This window comes from Pantherophis guttatus, chromosome 3 (genome assembly GCF_059756535.1).
Source record: "Pantherophis guttatus breed Tessera chromosome 3, ASM5975653v1, whole genome shotgun sequence".
NCBI classification, from domain to species: domain Eukaryota; kingdom Metazoa; phylum Chordata; class Lepidosauria; order Squamata; family Colubridae; genus Pantherophis; species Pantherophis guttatus.
In genome coordinates, this window is record NC_142065.1 from 86,639,902 (window position 1) to 86,655,891 (window position 15,990).

Genomic DNA, 15,990 nt, shown 5'->3' on the forward strand with positions numbered 1-15,990 from the left:
TAAGCAGTTTAAGCAGGATACCTGTAAACGTCCCTCAAAAAAGAGGGAAACCTTCAGCAAACCCTCTCTTCCCAATCTCACTGGGAGGCAGATTTAACCTCAGATCCCATTAGGAAGCAGAGTCGCCCTATCGGGGAGACCGGAGGCATATAAATTTAGTAAATAAATAATCCAGAGGAGACGGTTTTTGCTCAGGGTATCTGAGCCCTGAGCAATAAAGGATTTTAAAGTTGACAATCAGCATGCTGAATTGTACCTGGAAGCTAACTGGCACTCAGTGCAGTTCCAGAAGCAACACAGAAAAATGTTGATGTGCTCATAATTATATGGGCAGCTGCATGCTATACCAGCTGAGGTTTCCAAAAGGCTTTCAACCTCAATCTGAACTGCAGGAGCCCAGGTGTGAGATGAAGAAGACATGAGTGACCAGGCATAGTACTTCCCGAACCAGAAATGGCCGCAACTGGCCACAATTAATTAAGATAAAATAAGCAGAGCCATTAAACCACAGGAGTAGCTCACTGATTCAGCTTTGATTAACGAACACAACCACTAAAGTTAACCACTGGACATCAAAGTTGTCCTGCGTACACACAGCCCATTACTTTCCACCCGTAATCAATAGAACAATTGCATCCAGAGCGTCCAAGTGATGCCTATGAATCCTGTCATGTTTTAGGGAGATCTGCATGCTTTGGCTTCCCATGTTTTCTACTAACAAGGTTTAATAACAAATGGTGGTTTTTTTAAAAAAAATAAAAAAATGTGCACATAAACAGCAGAGCGGATTAGTTGCCTGCTTTTCAATTACTCAGATATTTGAGAGAAGAAACTATAACCACCAAGCAGAAAATACACCATACCAAGGTGTGGTATTTCAGAATGTTAATATATGGGCTTCCGAGTGACTCAGACCTCATATGTCTTAGCCTGCACTGACTGACAGTAAGGTTGCAATCAAGAATTCCTCTCATTTTAGCCCTGGAACTCAGCTAAAGCCAAAGGAAGCTTTGATTGCTAGTTAGCTCCTTTTGGCTGCCTAGTTAACATACCTTCCCGTCTGTTTCTACACCTTCGGCTCACTAAGCCCAACCTTGTCTAGTTTCCCAAAGCAGATCTCTCGGGCACAGCCTGACTCACACCAAAGATAGCAGGGACCAGCCTACAAGACACTCCACCTTCAGTTTCTTCCTTAAGACGAAACCGCCACCTAACAAATCTCTCCTGCTCAGCATGAATCCAGGCGTCCTTTCTTGCCCTGTATTGTCCAAGCCCTCTTTCTCTTTGTTTAAGGAGCGAAAGGGGGGGGGGAGAGAAACTGCACGACCAGCCAAAGCACCTCAAGCTCTCTCTCTTTCTCTCCCCACTCCCCACTCCTTTAAGGACAGAGAGAGAGAGCACGGATGCTGTGGATTCCCCCTTTCGAAAAGACCCAGCGCTCTTGCAACGAAACCGACGTCCTTCAACCCACCGCTGGAAGAAAAAAACCTCAGAGAGCGCCTGTGAATCGAGATCAAATCTTGTAGCAGAATTCTAAGCGGTGAAAAGGAAGAGAAAGAAAAAAAAAAAGGAAGAAAAAAAGAGGAGGGGGATTTTTTTTCCTTTGGGCCCCGCCCCCTCCTCCCCCTCCTCCCCCCCCGACGTGGGAAACGGACCGACACCCCCCCTCCCCACGTTACCCAAGTCACCCTTTTCTCTCTTCTCTCCCCCCCCCCCGAGGCGCTTCGACTACTTCGCTCAACAAAGCAGCCCGGGCGCGACCTCCCTCCAGCTCCCCGCCACACGGGGGAGATTGCGGGGCGGAGGGGGCTGCGCCTGCCTACACACAAACACGCATACATGCATGCATACACAAAAGCAGCCGGCCGAGCTCGCTCGCTCCTTTCCCGCAGAGGGTTGGTCGCGAAGCCCGGGCACAATGAAGAGGAACCGGGGTTGTGTGTGTGTAGGGGGGAGGGAGGGAACTCACCCAGAGCTCCGTGCCCCAACTCATGGCGACTCCGCTGGCAGCGCAAGCTTCGCCGTCGGCGCTCCTTTGTGGCTCTTCGGGTCGCTTTTCCCGAGGCTTCGGCGCTGGCAGGAACGGCGGCGGTAGCAACGCACCCCGTCCTTGTCCTCACCGAGCGGTGGAGAAGCGTCGCCCCGTTTAGCTCTGGAGAGAAGGGGGTGATATTGGTGGTAGTGGCGGCAGAGGCAGCGGTGACCGAACCTCCAACTCCGCCTCGCGTCAGGATGGGAATAAGGAAAAAGAGGGGGACGGCGAAGGAGGGAGGGAGGGTAGCCGCGAAGGAGGCTGGGAGAGGGGCGGGCTCGGCCACCGCAGCCGCTCCTTAGGGAGGCCCGGGGATTAGGAGCGAGGAGAGAACTGGTTCCTTCGCTGCTGCTGCTGCTCGCTCGCTGGCCGGCCGCTGCTGGCCCGCTTACTGCCACGGCCGCCTTTTCGCCTCACGAGCTGCAGGAGGAAGAGGGCAGGCTCTCCGCGGGGAGGGAGGGCTCAGAAAGCCTCTGGGTTACTACAGGTGAAGTGCTGCCACCTTTCTGGAAGCTCTCCTCCACTTCAGGAAAGCCAAGCACACAAAAGCGATTTGCAAACGGTGCTACCCCGGTTCCTGATTCCGTGCGAGTTAAAACATAAAAATAATAAAAATAGAGCGTGCACGTGTCCGACAGTACCGTGGGGAGCAGTTCGTCAGGGAAATCGTGGCCCCCTTTTCAGTATAGGCTACAAAGCAAATCTATGACAATTCGTCACGGCCAACTCACCAACGTTAACTTGCCACGGCCAGCTCGCCGCAGGACAACTTGCCACGGCCATCTCACCACAGGACAACTCACTGCGGGACAAGAGTTACACTAATACCAAAGAAATGGTGAAATAGAATCATGAAAGAAAGGATGCAAAAAATGGGAACAGAATGAAATGTGAATGGCGAAAATTAAAATAATTTTTATTTATTTTTATTTATTTATATAGAAATGCTAAATTGTCCCGGAGCGACTTGGTTGTGACAAATTGTCCCATTCCCAGCTAAGGATGCTTGCATTTCTGCAGCGAATTGGCTTAAGTGGCCTCAGATGGCTTCTTTCCTTTTCTAGCTAGCAGGTTTTGGATTCTTTGGTTTTATTTTGGTGCATTAAAAGAGGCCATTCACACAACTGCATCTTTGAGTGGTTAAAGACGTTCTCGACTACTTCTAATTCCTTTCCTTTCCTTCCTTCCCTCCGCAAATAATTTATCCTCTTGGCCACATTTCAGAATGTGCATATTCATGTTTTTAGATAGACATTAAAAAGAGATGGAATTCAGTCCTATGTACACTACAAAAATCAGGCAAAATTGCCTATCTGAAGGCCAAGAATGTTTTATAGCTGCTGGAACAAAATAACAAGATAAATAATTGTCTGCTAATTGATGCTTCAAGTATAGAAATTATTGCCTATTGCAGTTAACCCTTAGTACATCTAAAAGTGTCCTAAATGCTTTAGGCAAAATAAACAGGTTCCTATCTAAATTGGCTGAAACTTTACTTTGGAAAAGCCTTTGTGTGTGCATATATGTATATTTGTGTGGTGGTGGGATTTTTTTGCAATACTTTGTTTTTGCAAATTGGGACAGTACCAAGCACTGAATGTTATAATAAGGGTTATTTACAGGAAGCAGTTCCTTGCTGCTAATATTAATGGGGTAATGAAATGTCTGCAAGCAAACAAGCTCAAAGAGCACCTGGGACTCTACAGCTTTAGACAATTGTATGTCTGAATAATCGACGTATAAGGTATTGCTCCTCACAAGGTGTGTGTCCTCTTTGACTAGTGGAACTATTGACTCAATGCAATGGAAAGCAGTTAAAAACAGTGGTGTAACCATTCTGTGTAAATAAAAAATAAGTGCCATAATCTAATTTGATGGGATCCAGAACTGATATAATGCATTTAGAATATAAGGAGAGGTGACTGAGAGGAGGATAGGATTTCTGCATAAATCTGTGGATGGAGTGAGACATATGGTTAGAAAATAAGGACGGGGGAGCTCCCATTACTTGCCCCTTCTCCTGCCATCTAGCAGTTCAAAAGCATGCAAATGTGAGTAGATAAACAGGTACCACTTCAGTGGGAAGGTAACATTCTGTGCGCTTCAGGATATAGTCATGCTGGCCACATGACCACAGAAGTGTCTTCACACAATGCTGTCTCCCTGTGTTAAAAAACATGAGCACCACTCCCTAGAGCCAGATACTACTAGACTAGGGAAACCTAGTCTACCTTTACCTTTTTACATTTACTTAGCAAAAAGAGGGGCTGATACCTGTTGTGATATCCACTATATCTTATCTATGAATAGCTCCTATTGACTTTGAAATACTCAAGTTTCAAGTAAGGAATGAGGTCTTTTAATAACCTATTGTAATGTTACTGTTTTTCCGTTATGCTGACACAAGTGCAGCAGTCAGAGGGAGGAAAAAATTCTTGATACGTTGGAGAGGCAGTCATTTGTCTTCTGCAGATGATAAACACTTGGGGAAAAATGAAGAAATCTTCTGGAAAGAAATGTTAACAGTTTGAAGATTGGATATTTCTTTGTTATAGTATTTGGTGATTAAATGTGGTAGAATCTCCAGCTAAAGAGGAGGGGAGGTGTGAAGAAGGGGCGAGCGTAGAGTCCCCGTACATCAGGAAGTCACATGTCTTCGTTCCCCCAGAATCTCTAAAACTTTTATCTGGCATTTCCCAAGAGAATGCTGGCAGTTTGGCGAGATTCTTGTATATAGAAATGCAGCAATAAAGATTTTGATCAACTCAGTGTCATTCTAGTTTTTTCTGCCTGACATTAAATGTTATACAGGTTGTCCTTGACTTATGACTGAGCCCAGAATTACAGTTGTAAGTCATAGCACTCATTGAGTCACCACATGACTGCCTGATTTTAAAACCTTTTTTGCAGTGGTAATTAAGTGAGCACCATGGTTGTTAAGCGAGTGCTGCCATTGTTAAGTGAACAACGCAATCATTGCGCAAACCGATTTCTCCTGATTTCCTGGAAACCGGCAAAAAAAGCCCAGAATTGTGATCATGTGACCACAGAACGCTGCAAAATCCCATAAATATGAGCCAGTTGCCAAGCTCCCAAAATACAATCACATAATCAGAGGGAGAGAGGGTTTTAGCCCTCAGAACTTTGAAAATGGGTCATGAGTAGCTTTGGGAAGTGCTTTAGAAATTCAAATACTTGCTAAATAACTGGTGGTTAAGCAAGGACTACCTGTAAATCAGGGGTGTCAAACTTGCTTTGTCACATGACGTATCAGGACTTTTTCCGCCTTCGCTAAACGGTGTGGGCGTGGCTACCTCGTGATGCATCCGGCCCACAGGCTGCGAGTTGGACAGCCCTGCTGTAAATAAAAGGACAAATAAAGCATGTGTATCATTTCAGGTAGATTGTCAGTATAAAAGAGAAGTAGGGTTGACTCAAGAAACAATAACTAACAGGCTTGCAAAACAAGCAAATAAACAGGTGGTGGATGGGAACTTGGCACAGAGTATGAAACACTCAGGTTAGCTTGAGAATACACTGTATGAGGTAATGTTGAGTCGGGTAGTTAAATCACCATTTCTCTTTGACTTTTCTACTGTTAACCTATAGACAGCATAGCTGTTGCTATAGATAAAATTAAATATGCCCTTCCATTTGTCCAGGACTTCATTGTGTAGTGTTCTCTATGATTCTTATCAAGTCATTGATAAAGTAACTTTCACATTTGCAGCAAGATTAACCTAGCTGACTTTGTCACATAATCTAAAGCAGTGGCCCCCAACCTTTTGGGCGTCAGGTACTGGTTCCAAGGAGAGAGGTTTTTCCACAGACCAGAGGTGTTGTGGTTTTGTGTGCTGCCGGCATCCCGCGGATGGGGTTTTGCTTGTTTTTGCAGACTGGTTTCTGGCATGTCGCGGACCTGAAGTTGGGGGCTCCTAATCTAAAGGACCATAGCTAATTTATTTAATTTTGTGCATTGTATATCCTAACATGCAAATAACAGATAAAAGATTTCACCAGTGTCAAGTGACTCAGAAAAATGAACAATTTTACCAGTTGTGCCAGGAGCACCCATCTTTAATTGTCCTTCAGGATTGCAACTTTTGGGCACAAGGTGTGATTAAGGCACACTGAATTTCCAAATGTTTATGACACATTTGTTTTTAAAATGATCTGGCTTAGTATCTAAATGTAGCCCAGAAGCAAGCAGACACAAGGCTGAAAGCTTAAACTTTGCTGTGAATCATACAAATTTCCCACGTCATTTTTTAAAATTAAAATAATCTTCGAAAAACGTTAGGTAAGACAGGGAATGAGACATGACACAATTTTTCTGGTATGAAGCAGCAGTCATTCCAAAGAAACTTACTGTAAATTCCAGTCTTTGTTTTAGTGTCATCTTTTTTTTTTCCTGTGGAGGTCTGAAAAGTGACTTGGTTTTCATGAAGATATATTGAATGGCTAATTTGTCGATGTAAAAGCATTAATGTAATAAAAGGATTTTGAGTTTATTTGGATAAGTGCTGATGGACACATTAGTGAAGGCCAAAGGTGTTTTGCTGTCTTAAGTCAAAGGAGAGAGTGATATATGGGTCCATCTAGAGTTGTCAATTAGCCTGGAAATTAAATCTTGTTTTGATTCTGTCTGAAAATTCAGAGAGCCAATTTGGTGTAATGTTAAGGTACTGGCCTACAAACTAGGAGACTAAATTCTAGTCCTCCCTTAGACACAAAAGTCGGCTGGGTGTCTTTGAGCCAATCACTCTCTCTCAGCCCAATCCACCTCATAATTGTGATGACAGTAGGAGGAGTAAGGAATATTAGGTAAGTTCATAGTCTTGAGTTGCCTCCATTATAATAAAATCAGGATAAAAAAATAAATAAAATAGACAAAGCATCAGAGGAGCAAGGAAGATTGGCTGAGAACCTTAGTGGAATAGAGAAGGCCCTGCTGCTTGTAGGACCAAACTTAAAAGATGTGGTAAAAAGGTAAAGTTAAAGATTCCCCTTGCACATATGTGCTAGTCGTTCCTGACTCTAGGCAATGCTCATCTCAAAGCCGAAAAACCAGCGCTGTTCGAAGACGTCTCCGTGGTCATGTGACCGGCATGACTAAATGCCAAAGGCAAACGGAACGCTGTTACCTTCCCACCAAAGGTGGTCCCTATTTTTCTACTTGCATTTTTACATGCTTTCGAACTGCTAGGTAGGCAGAAGCTGGGACAAGTAACAGGAGCTCACCCTGTTACATGGCACTAGGATTTGAACCGCTGAACTGCCGACCTTTTGATCGACAAGCTCAGCGTCTTAGCCACTGAGCCACCGCATCCCTGGCAAAAGATGTGGTACTGTTAGTGAAATATTCAGAAACGAATCCTTGAGCTGGATATCTTGAATTTCAGTTTCAACTTCATTTTTCCATTTTCTTAAAGATGGCCATGAAAATCTCAATATCCTCCTGTGTGTGTGAACTGGCCTTTAATTTCAGTATGCTGTAGAAGTTCTTTTAATTATGTTCCCTCCCTAAACCCAATGTGGAGCAGCAGGACATTATCATAGCTTGGTTACAGAGCTCACTTCCAAAGAATGGCAGGGTAGTGACATCATGGTTTTTAAATTCATGGCTTTTAGGTGGTTTTAAATATATTGTTCCAATAACGACTTTTTAAAAATTTCCTTGCCTTGTTTATTTTGCTGTGACTGATGTTTGAAGGTTTTAGCCTAAAATTGTCTTGGGAGCCTTTTTTGGACAGAGGGTACTGGAGGACAAGAAACACATGGCTGTGTAACAAGCCTTGTAGAAGCTCGTGTAAAGCTAACTCAATAACGAGCAGGGGAAATAATGTGTTTCAAGATCATAAATAGATAAGCAGTGAGAATGAAAAACTTCTAATGGTGAAAAAAAAATAGGAGTCCATGAGGAAAAGTTTTGCTTTTAAACTTTTTGCATTTCTGCATACTGAGCTGGAGTAAACCTCATAAAGTAAGGAATGTGAAATAAGAACATTAGTAACTTGGGAGGAAGATTTACTAAGAAAAACAACACACTTTGCTGACCAATTAAAGGAAGTATGCACTGGGGAAAGCTAAATTCCCTCGAAGGTGATATGTTAGATGCAGAGAGTGTGACAAGCTGTAGTGTGACTCCCTACAAATAAACAGGTTCAGGACCAAAACATCTCTGAATGCATTAAAGAAACAGAACAGAAGACTCGAGATAATTTCATTCATTTCTCTGTTCTCATTTAATTCTCAATTCCTTGCTATCTCTCCTTTACTCTTCAAAGCATTCTTACATAAGTTTTTCTCATGCTCTTTCTCTCTTCCTATTGCTGAAGAGAACATTATGTGCTATCTGCCAAGCACCTCTGTGCTTGGTGTTGGTTTTTTCTGTGACTCTGCTGTCTTCCTCATCATTTGCCTAACCTTTCCACTTGGTCTATTTTCATCTCAGCCTAAACAAGTGTGCTGTTCAAGATTTTTCAAGGGTTGGTTATCACCAGGATACACACTGATTAGTTCTTTTGTGTGTTGACATTGTTTGGCAACTCCGTGTTTATAGTGGCACAATGCTGACGTTTCATGTGATGTTGATGGCTCCAGTTTGCGGTACAGGCAGTGAAGAGGAAATAGTACAAGCGCTCCGCCAACCCATCTCTTCCCCAGACGTGTTGGATCCCTTGTTTCCCTTCCTCCTTTATAGACCACAACAATTAATCAAAAAGGGTATGAAAGGGTAAGGAAAGTTTTACCTGGAAGGGGGGAGAGCAGGGCAGAAGGAAAATGTCATTTCATCTTCCCAGAGAAACTTGCTGATGAGTCATGACTTATAAAAAGAGAAGCTTACATTCCTGATCAAACAGTTCCTAGATGCTTCCTGCTGATAAAAAAAATAATTGAGATTCAAGAAACTGGAAATGCCTTGTTTATTGGCTTGAATACAGTCATTACCTAATCCAAAATACGGGTGTTGCAATTTCTGAAGCTAAGCCAAACTTTCCCAGTGTAGTGCTATTCCTCTATATTCAACTGTAAATACAACTCTCAAAACTGCCTAGATTATTTCAGCAAATCTGAAAGAGTCCAAGCACATTGTTTTCCCCCACGAATGCCAATTCCATGCAGCCAAATATACAATATTTTCTTTGAAATGCAGAGTTTTTATTAAACTGTTCGTCTCTTACCTTCATGTTATAGCTATCAGAGAGAAAGTCCCCATCACAACAACAGATAAGAATCAAGTACATTAAAAAGGCATTTACTTCCCGATATCACCTCATCATCCATTCAAATAAACTAGCACACAAAGCTAGCCACCATGATTATTTGTGATTCAGTGTCTTCGGTTCCTGTTTCAGCAGATAAGCCCTTGTTACTTGGACAACCCTAAACGAAGGAAGGAGGAAAAGGCCTGTCCCCCAGGCGCAATCAAGAGAGACAATTAACCCTTTGACCAAAACTGCCTGCCAACTTATTTGACCTCTAGTTTATTTGATAGGCCAAGCTGATCACAACAAGGCTAATTCTGCCTCCCCTTCTTCTTCCCGTTAGAATTAATTCTCTCACTCACAACTGGTTGTTCAGCTGCCCTGCTGGGAGCAAATAACCAACCTCTGCTAACTCAAAAGCAAGCCCCATTCTAATCCAAAACAGTCAGAAGTGGTATCATCAAACCCCATTTCTCCACCTTCTAACATGATGGTAGGATGTGGAAAAGGAATCTCTAGCTACCAAGCATAATCTTGGAGACCAGGCCCAAGCCTTTGATGAACAGTAATAGGAAGGACATCCTGAAAGAGACATAGGAAGGGATGGCCACCACTGACTTGACCATCACTGAATAGGTGATTTGTCCATTACAGATGGTCTTTGATTTAAGACAGTTCACTTAGTGACCATTCAAAGTTATGACACTGAAAAAAAGTGATTTGTGACCATTTTTCACACTTGTAGCATCCCCATGGTCATGTGATCAAAATTCAGACTGTTAGCAACTGACTCATATTTATGACAGCTGCAATGTTCCAGGATCATGTGATCAAGACCTTATAAGCAAAGTCAATGGGGAAACCAGTTTGACTTAACAACCATGTGACTAACTTAATAACTGCAGTGGTTCACAGCTGTGGCAAGAAAGGTTATAAAATGGGACAAATTTACTTAACAAATATTTCGCTTTGCAACAGAAATGTTGGCCTCAATTATGGTCATAAGTCGAAGACTACCTGTATTTATTTGATTTTCTCTTCCAGAATATTTCTCAATTCCATAGCGCAGTGGTCCCCAACCTTTCTAGCTTGGCAGTCCAGCACGGCAAGGGGAAGAGGCTGTGTGAGTGGCAGGCGCATGCGTGTGTGCGCAGCTCCATTTCTGTGAGCAGTGCACGTACACGTGCACACCAGTGGTGAAATCCAAATTTGTTTACTACCGGTTCTGTGGGCGTGGCTTGGTGGGCGTGGCAAGGGAAGGATACTGCAAAATCTCCATTCCCACTCCGCACGTGTGTGCACGCTTGCCTGCTGCTCGCACGAGTGGAACTTCATGTGGACGTTCTTGCCCATTTCTTCTGCGGCCCAGTTTTGAACAGACCACAGCCTGTTGGGGACCTCTGCCATGAGGGTGGGTGGGAATCTGAATATGTTTTGAAATTATGTTTTCTTTCTTTCACTCTCCCGTGGCAGGCTAAATGGGCACGAATTCCACTACCATAGCAACAATGTGTGTCTGGATCCAACATATGGTATAGAATTGCTCCATTAATTCATTATAAAATTATTGTCTGGCTTAATGCATGTAATATTTTAGAATAGTCTTTCAATAGTAATTACCAACCATGATATTACGGCTTTGCTGTTAATCACCGGTAATAAAAATTAAAAATTATTTCAAGATTGAACATTCCCAAACACTACATATTATGATTCCATATTTCAAAAGTCAATGCGGTAAATTATTGTATTTACCTTGACAGCCACCTAGTGGTAAAGATGGGGTGGCTATTTTTTGGAAAAACAAAACAAAACAGTTACATACAATATATACTGTACAATAGAAAAACATTCCAATTGCATGAGAGAATTGGATTTGAAAGAAGCCAAATTCTTTTTAGTGTTTTTGATAGCTTGATAAATTACTGGTGCTGTAGTATTAGTGGCATAGGTAAAAATACCGAAAGGGTGTTTTTGGACAGCTATGACTGAACCTCCAATTCTCTTGGAAAGCAGATCTGGTGAGCTCCCTTCTGGGTCATAGCTAACAAAAATCCTAATTGTTATTAATATGTCTTTTCTATGGAGCAACTGTTACTAGTTCCAAAAGAAAACTGTTCCAGTGGTCAGGCTTTAAGTTTATGTAGCATCTAACATCTCTGAAATAAAAGTACAATGGATTTACAGGATTTCGCATAGAGAGCAACAAAGTAAATTAACAGATCCCTCTAAGCGTTGTTTTGCATGGTTCAGGTAGTCCTTGACTTACAACCATAATTGGGACTGGAATTTCTGTTGCTAAGCCATGCTGTTAAGTGAGTCATTCATGCCCAATTTTATGGTCCTTTTTGCTTCAGTCATTAAATTAATGAAGTGCCCGAATTTTGATCACAAGACTGTGGGGATACTGTGATAGTCATAACTGCGAGGACTGGTCACTTTTTTCAGCACAGTCAGCTTGAAATGGTGGTTAAATGGTTATAACAGTCAAGGATTACTTGTATGTTTTAGAAGATCTATAGAAGCGAAGGAGAGAAATCTGCTTTCAAAAAATATTGTTTTTCTGTTGCTCCAAACATCTAAATGAGAACAAGTCAGGTTAAAAAAATGAATTGGAATATTTTGAATATGTGCTGTTAAATGGACTCAGCCATCTGATAGAATAAAGGAAAGGTGAAAATACTGCATTTGCCAACTCAGATTTTCCTTATAATTGACTAAATTATATTAGTATTAAGAGAACCAAAATTTACAAGCAGCAATATTGTAATAGTCCAACTCACACAGGTGCTACACTTCCTCGGTATCACAAAATTTGCTGCGTTGATTTTGCGTACAGTTTAATCAATGCAAAGTTTAACACAAATATTTGGAACTACAGCTGGAAAGTTTATCGCCCTTACTATGTTACTACAATTTGTTATATTGCAATTTGGGGTTGAAATTGGTCTTAAAACATACACAAAGTAAGAGAACATGAAGAATTTGTCTAACACCCCTGAAAAAAAATACAGCCCAACAACCATGTTTCTTTCTATCCAAATGAATATTTTTAAAAAATTTTAGAAATATTTGAATGGTGCTTTCTCAGTATCTGAGAGAGATATAGTCTTCAATGAATGGCAATTATAAAAAAAAATTCCTTAACAATCTTGCTAATTAAACACCATTGAGAAGCTACTGTACTCACAGAATAACTGGATGAACTTATCACCAAGTTAGAAGGTAGATGTGCTTCAAAAATCTCTTATTAACTCATTTTGCAGTTTTTTAATTCTTTCTCATAACATGTCTCCTTTTATGACAAATGTACTCCCACAAATATCTTTCAAACATGAAAACTTTAAACAGTATAAAATACTACCATGTAAAATAACCCAGTTTAGGATCCATGGCAAGTATCAGCCAGTTATAGCCAATTTATTCATTCTCTTTTTGTCCTTCAATTTTTCTTGTGTTCTGAGCAGTCGTTCCAGGTTTCTTTGTTGCCAAGAATATTCAATTTTGATAGTCTTTTTTTTGGGGAGGGGAGGAATTACAAATTATATAGTTTATATGAGTTTGCTGATACCACTATTTTTTATGTAGAAGATGCAGCTTTCTCAGCCTTACTCAGAGAATATTGATTTCTTTATGGTAAGAAACCATCTACAAAAAACAAGCAGAGGAAAAAATAGATTAATCTGACATCCATTGTACACAATCTCTGCTTTTGTAGAGAGTAATGGAGGTGACCTTGATAGACATGTTCATGAATTGTTATTTAGATAAAGAGAACTGAAAAATCCTTGAACTCCTGAGAGCAAGATAATATTCGGAGGTGGCTCATTGGAAGTAAGACACAATCAGATTTGCCAGATTTATATGGCTGCCTAGCTCACACACATGGTCCATAGGGAAGGGACCGTCATGGAGAAGGCCCCCTTTTTTTTCATCTTGCTAGGTGTACATCGCTAATAGATGGGATCTACAATATACCCTGCCTTTCTTTCCATCAGGAGAGATGTAATGGGAAATAGGTGACCCTTCAAATAGCATGATTCCAGGCCATGTAGTGCTTTAAAAGTGATAACCAGACCTTAAATTGTATCCAGAAGCAGATCGGCAGCCAGTGCAGCTCCTGCAATAGAGATGACATGAGCACAAGTCAATGCTAGCACAAAACTCTGGGTTACTTCATTCTGAACCAACTGAAGCTTTTAGATATTCTTCAAGGGCAGTCCAATGCACTGTAGAGCACATTACAAATAGTAATGTGACGGAAGGTAATCAGGGTGTGGGTGACTGTGAGAAAGGCAGATTGGGTCCAGGAATGGGTTTAACTGGTGTACAACTTGTAGCTGGCTCTCCTGGTTATTTATAACTCTCATCTGCTCCTCAAGCAGGAGTCATGAGTTCAGAAGAACCCCCAGATTATGCATTAGGTCAGTCTGGGGCAGTGCAACCCAATTAATGACCAAAGGTAATTGGTAATTCTTCAAGAGATTGTAATCCTGTTTACAATCTTTTTGGACTGTTGCCTTCTGGCAGAAGATACAGAACAATTAAAACTCGGACCACACGTTTTCTGAATAGTTTTTATCCCAGAGCTATAATTGCACTCAACAATGAACTAAAAGGCCACCATCGGTGAGCTGTTGGATAGTAGTACTTGGTCTGTTGTGTGGATGCTTGGGGGTTTAGGGGTGGGGAATTGTGGTGGGTGGGAGTGTGTTTGGGGATTGTTGTGTGTGTTGAACCTGGTCTTTGGGTGTTAAGTGAATTTTGTTGTATGCGTATACTATGTATACACGTACAATGACAATAAAATTATTTATTATTTATACCATCTTACCAGGGTTCAGCTTTAGCCTGTTGCTCCCTATCCAAACCTCACCAAGCACCAAGAGAGGGCAGCCACAGCAGCACTTAATTCACCACAGGCAGATATATATGGCTGAGTATTGTCTCATCCCATGGTGACCGATGTTATCTCCTCCCTCAATTTCATGCAGATGTTAAACAGAAGTGGAGAAAGCACTGACCTTTGAAAAACCTTGCAAATCGGGACCCTAGGATTGGACCTCTCACTCCTAATCGGCACCAATGCCTTTTCCATCCCATATCAAGGCCTGAATCCCAACTGAGGGGGTCCAGATGATCTGCTTCATCCAGAATCCCCAGAAGCTGCAGTTGACTACTTTCTTAATGACCTTCCCCAAGAAGGGGAAGTTGGAGACAGGATGAATTTTTTTCCATCTGGGTAGGATCTAGCAATGGCCTCTTAAGAAAGGGGCAAACCACAGCCTCTTTAATGGTCTGGGGCACCATCCCCTTCTTCAAAGTAGCATTTACCATCACCAGCACTCACCCATGTCACTTCCCAAGAGGCCTTAGCCAGCTTGGGAGGAGGGACGATATGGATCTAAAGCACAGATGGCTATGCTGACATTCCCTAGGATCCTGTCCACTTCCTTGGGACCTACAGGGTCAACCCGTTCTCAGTTATCTGGGCAAAGACCTACTCCAGCATCGCCACTGGACTTATGTCCACACTGACATCTAACTCTGATTCTGAGTGACATCCCAGCCAGTGTGGTGGAGACTTGCAGAAGCATCTCCATCACCTCAGGAGTCTAGGACTTCTGGAGTCCAAGAAGAAAATAAAAGTCCAAAGAACAAATCAGCCAGCAGCCTACCATCCTCCACCCAGGGTCTGATGTTTAATCCTTCAAGGATGTGGAACATTGGCCTGCAAGTATTGCTAGTTCCATCATTATTGAGCCTTGATAGTACAGTGGTTTAGTGCACCCTGTTATTAACACAGCTGCCTGCAATTTCTGCTGGTTCGAATCTCTCCAAGGCTCAAGGTTGACTCAGCCTTCCATCCTTTCTAAGGTAGGTGAAATGAGGACCCAGTTTGTGGGGGCAATAAGCTGACTTTGTATAAAATATACAAAAGAATGAAGGCTATTGCTTAACGCATTGTAAGCCGCCCTGAGTCTCCGGAGAGGGGCGGCATATAAATCAAATTAAAATAAAAAATAAAAAATTGGCTGTTCTGGCTGAGGCTTCCAGAAACAACTTCTGAAAAGTTCTCATTCTCCATCCTACTTTAGGTAAAAATCTTCAGGTTCTCGTAGATCAAGATCCTTGAGACAGTGGCGATGCTTGGGCTATATTTGGAATTTTCCACGTCTACATTATTTGCTGTTATAGGAAACCTTAAAAGAGTTTCAGATCAATAAAGTAACTGCTCAGGAAACTACAGTTGTAGCTTGTGCATGATGAATAGGCTGTCAGACTCGTTTGCCACAGCACAACCTACAATTTTGCATGCTATTGCTCAACCTATTTTGAGGTTTGCAAGTTTGCAAAACAATTCCCTTTTTTTAGTGTGAATGAGTCATTATCAGCAAAATATGGCATCATCCTTAACTTCTCCCTATCTAGATCTCTCTATGAAGAATGTCCTGTAGAATTATCTTCAATATTTAACTATAATCTAGCACCAGAACCTTCACTACTTGCCCAGAAGCACTAAATTTCACCCTCAAAGATTTCAGTGTTAAAAATTACCCTGTTTTGCTGACAATCACTAGACATTGGGAAATACCTTTTTCAGTGTCTTCATTGTAAAGATTTAAACTGTTCCCAACAGTTGACTAACCCTGGTTTTATTTTCAGTTTATTTAAACAGAAAAAAAGGGGAAAAAAAAGAATTGTATTGCAGATCTACTTTAGGCTTCATATAAAAACAGTCTTTTCCCA

At 41.8% G+C, this 15,990-nt stretch overlaps 1 protein-coding gene across 2 annotated transcripts in view; it reads right to left on the bottom strand.

Moving 5' to 3' along the window:
• FNBP1L (formin binding protein 1 like) overlaps positions 1-2,717 on the bottom strand; it is a 59,959-nt gene extending 57,242 nt beyond the window's left edge. For both annotated transcript variants that reach the window (XM_087891113.1, XM_034437311.3), the window contains exon 1: positions 1,970-2,717. In XM_087891113.1, the coding sequence (XP_087747239.1) occupies positions 1,970-1,993 (24 nt within the window). In that variant the 5' untranslated portion in view covers positions 1,994-2,717. The remainder of the gene's footprint in view (positions 1-1,969) is intronic.
• Positions 2,718-15,990: the final 13,273 nt, after the last annotated feature.